The sequence below is a fragment of the Chrysochloris asiatica genome, unplaced genomic scaffold (assembly GCF_000296735.1).
Source record: "Chrysochloris asiatica unplaced genomic scaffold, ChrAsi1.0 scaffold00062, whole genome shotgun sequence".
NCBI classification, from domain to species: domain Eukaryota; kingdom Metazoa; phylum Chordata; class Mammalia; order Afrosoricida; family Chrysochloridae; genus Chrysochloris; species Chrysochloris asiatica.
In genome coordinates this window covers 187,715-194,260 of record NW_006408580.1, presented here as the reverse complement: position 1 = coordinate 194,260, position 6,546 = coordinate 187,715, and the positions used below count along the sequence as shown (strand labels likewise).

At 41.1% G+C, this 6,546-nt stretch overlaps 1 protein-coding gene across 1 annotated transcript in view; it reads right to left on the bottom strand.

Moving 5' to 3' along the window:
* Positions 1 to 5,255, bottom strand: part of ZNF81 (zinc finger protein 81) — a 20,874-nt gene extending 15,619 nt beyond the window's left edge. Inside the window, exons 1-2 of the mRNA XM_006864287.1 lie at positions 5,115 to 5,255; positions 3,987 to 4,220 (exon numbers count right to left, since the gene is read on the bottom strand). Of these exons, the coding sequence (XP_006864349.1) occupies positions 3,987 to 4,220; positions 5,115 to 5,255 (375 nt within the window). The remainder of the gene's footprint in view (positions 1 to 3,986; positions 4,221 to 5,114) is intronic.
* Positions 5,256 to 6,546: the final 1,291 nt, after the last annotated feature.

Genomic DNA, 6,546 nt, shown 5'->3' with positions numbered 1-6,546 from the left:
TTTTGTAGCAAGGAGGGGAGTGATTAACTTTTCAGTCTAGGAGCGGAGGTCCCTGGGACCATCAAGGGAGAAGAGCAGAGAGCGGGACCCTACCCAGATAAGCAGTGATGCCTGAGATGGAGGCAGAGATGATAATGTGGACAGATGGAGCAGCTGGGGACTTTAGACGCAGAGAGGGAGAGGGGCTGTGTGCTGACGACCGGGGGCCAGGCTTGTAGTGTATATACCCTTTGGTTGGTTGATGATTCATGGCAATGAAACAATATACGATAGGGTGAATGTAAAACTAATGTTCTCCCATGTAAACTATCACATAATTCACAATAAAACATTAAAAAAAAAAGATTTGTTGAATGTACAGCTGATGATCTTGTTTGTAAACCTTTACTCAATTAACAATAAAAAATATAAATAAAACAGTATATTTCTGAAAAAGGTAATTATAATACAGAGGAATTAGAATCACAAAGATGACTGTTAAATCTATAGAACTGACTAATGTTCAGAAATACACCCAGAGTTATGTATCAGAATGTACATATATGCTAATGGGGTATTACATGTTAGGATGTGCTCCCATAAAATGAGGGGCTAAATCAAGAAAAAGGAAGACATAAGATCTAGGAAACAGAGTATCTGTCTTAAGCCAGAAGTATAGGGAATTTCCTGGGAGATAGTCAAGGGAAGACACCAAGGTAACAGCTATATGTTAAGCCAAGAGAGCACCAGTTCAGACTTCAACAAGTCAACAAGCTTCAGGAAAGATTTCTTCTAGAATAAGAAATTGATGTCTAGGGTTGGGACCAGCCTCACCTATCACTAGCTGTCTGTACTTGGGTCAGGTAATTCTCTATGACCCAGTTTTACCCTATAAAATGAGAATAATAATGGGACCTACTATATAAGGTTTTTGTGAAAATGAGTTCATATAGAGAGAGATGTAGAATGTGTATAACAGTGCCAGGTACACAGTAAACATGATATGAGTGTCTCTGATTATTATTCCTATGATTACATAATATATTCAGATATAAGAAGAGATTTAAACACCAGAGAAGAATTTACAACTTAATTAAGTACATATATACATATAAGGAGCTCTGGTAGCGTAGTGGTTACGAATCGGGCAGCGAACCTTAAGGTCAGCGGTTTGAAACTACCAGTCGCTCTGTGGGAGAAAGATGAGGCTTTCTACTCCCGTAAGGATTTACACTCTCGGAAACCCTGTAAAGGGTCGCTATGGATCGAAACCGACTCGAAGGCACTTAACAACAACAACAACACACATATAGTAAAATAAACAAATGACTAAACCAGAAAATTGTTAATTCCAGTGGGAAAATGACAGAGATTGTAATCATAGCACGGACTACATAGATAAAATTTTAATACAAATTCATAGTCATAGTAATTAAATACTGACCATGATTCTGACCTCATGCCACATCTATCTTAGGAGCATGAGGTTATACAGGGAACGTACAAGGAAGCTTCAAAAAGTTTGTGGAAAAATGGAATTAAAAGATTATAGACCCAGGTGGAAACCTGGTTGGCCAGCAGTATGGTATGACCTGGGGACTCCTGGGCCCACAGACAGTGACACAGCCACAGAGGACTAGAGTGGAGAGTGAAGCATCCAGCTGATAAGAAGAGAGGGCATATGCACAAGAACACCCACATTTGCAGACAATAACCACTGGACCTGGCTTCAATGGCTGGATGATCAAAACTCCATTAGAAGAAGAAAGAAGAGGTCCAAAAGAGTAATCTGATAAAATTTGATGAACTTGACCTACACCTATGGATGCAGTAGCTCAAAAGAGGGAACAAATCTTTACAGTGAGGATCATGCCCACCCCCTCGGTACACAGGGTAGACAGGGATAATGACTGTCTACAGCATTAACAGCAACTTGGATAATGGCTACCCAAAATGGGGGAGGGGGGCCTACAAAGGCAAGAAGTGACTGGCTTACAAGATTTCAAGAGGGAGCCTAGATCCAGAGGGCCCGGTAGAAGATAGAATCTCCACTGAGTAGTATCTAATCTGTCTGGGCGGGGCTGATGAAAGGAGATGGGGACAGGACTCATGTGGTACAACAGTGAATAATTGCTATCAGGACTGACTGTGAGGGGTGGAAGTGTAAAGGTAGACATTTGTAGCAAAAAGAGGGGAGAGGTTGACTTTGCAGTCTAGGAGCAGAGGTCCCTGGGACCATCAAGTGAGAAGAGCGGAGTGCAGGAACCTACCCAGATAAATAGTGATGCCAGAGATAGAGGCAGAGATGATGATGTGGAGAGATGGAGCGGCTGGGGACTCTACCGGAGAGGAGCTGTGTGCTGATGACCGAGCGGCAGGCTTGCAGGGTATACCCTTTGGTTGTCTGATGATGCATGTTGAGGACTGTAATCATGGCCATGAAACAATACACGACAGGATGAACGTAAAGCTAATGTTCTCCCATGTAAACTATCACATAATTCACAATAAAACATTGGAAAAAAAAAAAGATTGTGGAATTTTTCCACAAACTTTTTGAAGCCTCCTTGTATATGTGAAAGTTACATAGAAAAGTTAAATTTTCATCTTCCATAGTGGAAAAGCAGCAGATAATGCTCAAAACGGAAAAAAAAAAAAAAATCTTAAAAAGATTAAGAGCTAGTGGTGGTGGTCGTGTGCCATGGAGTTAGTTCCGACTCTTAGTGACAAAGCTTCATCTTTCTCCCATGGAACAGCTGGTAGTTTTGAACTGCCCAACTCATAACCACTACACTAAAGAACTAGTTGTTGTTGTAAAGTGCCGTCGAGTCAATTCCTACCCATGTTGTTGTTGTTATATGCCGTGGAGTCGGTTCCGACTCATACCAACCCTATACAGGGTTTCCGAGGCTGTAAATCTTTACGGGAGCAGAAAGCCTCATTTTTCTCCCGCGGAACAGATGGTAGTTTCGAACTGCTGTCCTTGCGGTTCACAGTCCGATTCGTAACCAGTACGCTACCAGAGCGCCTTAATTCCTACCCATAGCGACTATGTATAGGGTTTCCAAGGAGGAGTTGGTGAGTTTGAACCACCAATCTTGCAGTTCAAATGACTTTGCAGTCTGACACATTAGCCCACAGCACCACACCAGAACTAGTTTTTGTTGTTGTTGTTGAGTCTGTCCCAACCCATAGTGACCCTATATAGGGTTTCCAAGGAGCAGCTGCTTGGGCTTGAACTGCCAACCTTGCAGTTCAAACGACTTTGCAGTAGGAGAACCCAAATCAGTGAAGTTTATATATACATATAGATTTATCTGTTGTTGTTATTGTTAAGTGCCCTTCGAGTCAATTCCGACTCATAGCGACCCTATATAGGATTGCCAAGGATTAGCTGGTAAGTTTGAACCAAGGACCTTATGGTTAGAGTCTAGTGCTTATCCAACAGTGCCACACTAGGATTAAGCACTCAAATCTACCCAGAAGCACCTAAAAAGAAAAATCTAGAGATCTGCTTCTAAAAAATCACAGCCATGAAGGGGAAGGAAAATTAAGAGGAGTGAGAATCTGGGGTAGAATTGGGGAACAATGTGAAGAAGAGCCTTTATTTATTTATTTACTTATTTACGTATTTATTTATTTTTGTAACAAGATTTAGAGATCTACTTACACCTTTTACCACTGACAGACAAATTGAAAACCAGTTGTAAATTACAAAGTGGCAAAAAAAAATATTCACAAAAACATACAAGAATGATAAAGGGTTATCAGATTGAGTATAAAAAGACCTCTTGAAAATAATATGCTAAGATAAACAGATAAATAAATCAGCAATAGACAGGAAAAAGAAATTCATGAAAGGGAATTAAATAATCAATAAAAAATTGGGGGAAAGGGAATGATCATGCCTGAAACAAAGTAATAACGAGTTAGAACAATAATCTTTCACTCAGGCTCTAAAGCTACAGATGAATTCCTGCCCCTCTACTCCTCTTCCTCCTCCTCACCTTATGGGAGTTCCTATGTCTTCCCTCAGACAGGACCTGGGATCTCCGGGTTGAATGTCTGTTAGATGTCATGTTCATGCTGGACTTTTCTTGCTGACAATGCCCCTCTTCCTCAACGAGCTCAAAGCCCGTTCGGGGGTCTGTAGACTCAACTGGAGGTGCTAGAATAAGAAGGAAGATCTTGTAGCTTTCACTAGGAGGTTTATTCCAGGGCCTCCAGAGATTCCAAGAAACCTGGAAAGACAACATCCACATGGTCAGAAACATTCAACATTTACCTCACAAATATTTTCTGAGGGAACCAAAGTACAGTTCACTGAACTGAACACTGTGAGTTAGACAAAGTTCAGTAAAATCTTTTTCTAGTTATTAATCAAAATAGAATATGCATGACTTAACTAAAAGACCAAAAAATAAATAAAATAAAAAAATCAAAGAACTTGAACAGACTTTACCAAAGAGGATATTTAAATGGCTAACAAAAAAGATGCTCAAGAACAGTTATCAGGGAGATGCAAATAAAAACCACAATGAGACACCACTTCACCCCCTCTAGACTGGGAATGATTAATAATAACAGTCAAAACAGACAACAAGTGTTTGCAAGGTTATAGAAAAACTAGAGCCCTCATCCATTCATTTCTGGTAAGGATATAAAATGCTACAGCCACTGTGGAAAATAGTTTCCTCGAAAAATAGAATTACATATAACTCAGCATTACCAATCCTAAGTATATAAGGGGGCTTCAAAAAGTTTGTTGAAAAATGAATTCAAATATAACAGAGGAGAGGTGGCAAGATGGCAGGCTAGGTAAGTAGAAAGGCTGTACCGGACTCTCTACAACAACGATGGAAAACCAGATGAAACAGATGCAGACAATAGTCCTGGCACTCTGAGCTTCAGGTTAAAGGACAGAGGAGTGGGCTGAATTCTTACTAGGAGAGAGAGAGTTGAGCAGATGCAGCAATAAAAGAAGAGACTGGTGACCTGTGCCAGCCGACCAGATGTAGTGCAGTTATCTTGAGCTTTCGTGTGTGACTTAAGAGACAAGAAAACATTGGCAATGCAGAAATAAACCTATGGCTAGCAGAGATGAAGGTGAGATTTTTTTTTTTCTAGTTCCTCACACTCCCCTGATGACCAGAGGTGAGGCCAGTTTCCAACCACTTATACCCCCAGGAAAACTCCTGCTCTCGCAGCATTTGGAGCCGCTTAGAGGTGAGTGCAGAGTTGTAAGCGCCATTAAAGGAGGAGGAAACTATGTGCATTAACCCTGTTCAGGCAGACTCTACTACAAATCTGCAGAGCCGGCCCTGGCCAAGCCCTCACTAGGAGAAACAGCTGAACACACCCATGGTGGGGAAGTGGGGAAGAAAAAGAAAAAAAAGAGACTGTTAATCTGTGCCAGCCGACAAAGTGTAGTGTGGCCATCTTGAACTTTCGCAGGTGACACTGAAGGCAAGAGGGTTGTAAATGGTGCAGAGGGATACTGATTATTAGTGGAGAGAAAGTTGTGAAAAACTTTTGTACCCCACATTACGCTGTTGTGATCAGAGGTGTGTCCGGCCCCCCACCTGTGCACATCCCCAGTGAAGTTCCTGCTCTCCAGGCTGTCAAAGTTACATCAAAGTGTGCGAGGAGCTAGTAGCATCAAGCCCAGCACCTAAATTCAGGTGTAGCCTGTTCCATACCCACAGCTGGTTCTGGTCAGCCCTGGACTAGCTGCCCTCTGGGATGGGAATACTGCTTTGGGGTCTGCGTGAACTACTTCTGGATTCTGAATTGGATGTCCAGAATAGACAACACCTAACCCTACAGGAACTCTATCTAGGCTGAGTGTTACCGTCTCATCCCTTACCCGCCCATGATGTGAGGTCTTTAACTGGCATGAGACCCTAGCATTTTCTCCTTTCACTGTTTTTGCTCATTTATTCTTTCTTCTTTGTCTTCCTCTTTCTTGCTTTCTATCCTTCCTATCTCCCCTTTCATTCTTCTTCTTTTTTATGCTTCTCGTTCCCAACAGTTAATGCTCCTTTCTTCTTTTTAAATTTTTACTACTCTGATCTTTTCCCCTTTTACTACTCATTCTTCTCCCTAATTGTGTTTAGGTTTTTCCTATTTATTTTTATTATTTTATTTTCCTCTCCCTCTTTTCTCTCTTTGATTTTTGTATTATTTTTCTAGCTGTTGCCTCGTTTTTTCTTTTTCTTACCTATTTTCTTTATTCACTGTTGTTTGTTTTCCTCTTGTGTGTGTGTGTGTGTGTGTGTGTGTGTGTGTGTTTTCTCTTCTTGCTTCACCTGACAAAAGACAACAATTGCATCTTAACAGCCCAGGCACAATTATATTCTCTACAACCACACCCATTGTACAAGAACCAATACTAGCTGCTATACACAGGATCAATGACAACAACTAACATCAGCTAAATCCATCCTGAATTGAATTGCATGAATAGTGGACAGAGAATGCTATACAAGTTCATCTCCTGATCATACCCACCAGAAGGCAGTACATGAGTTCCTAAGAATACACCAACATAAGATCATCAACTTAATA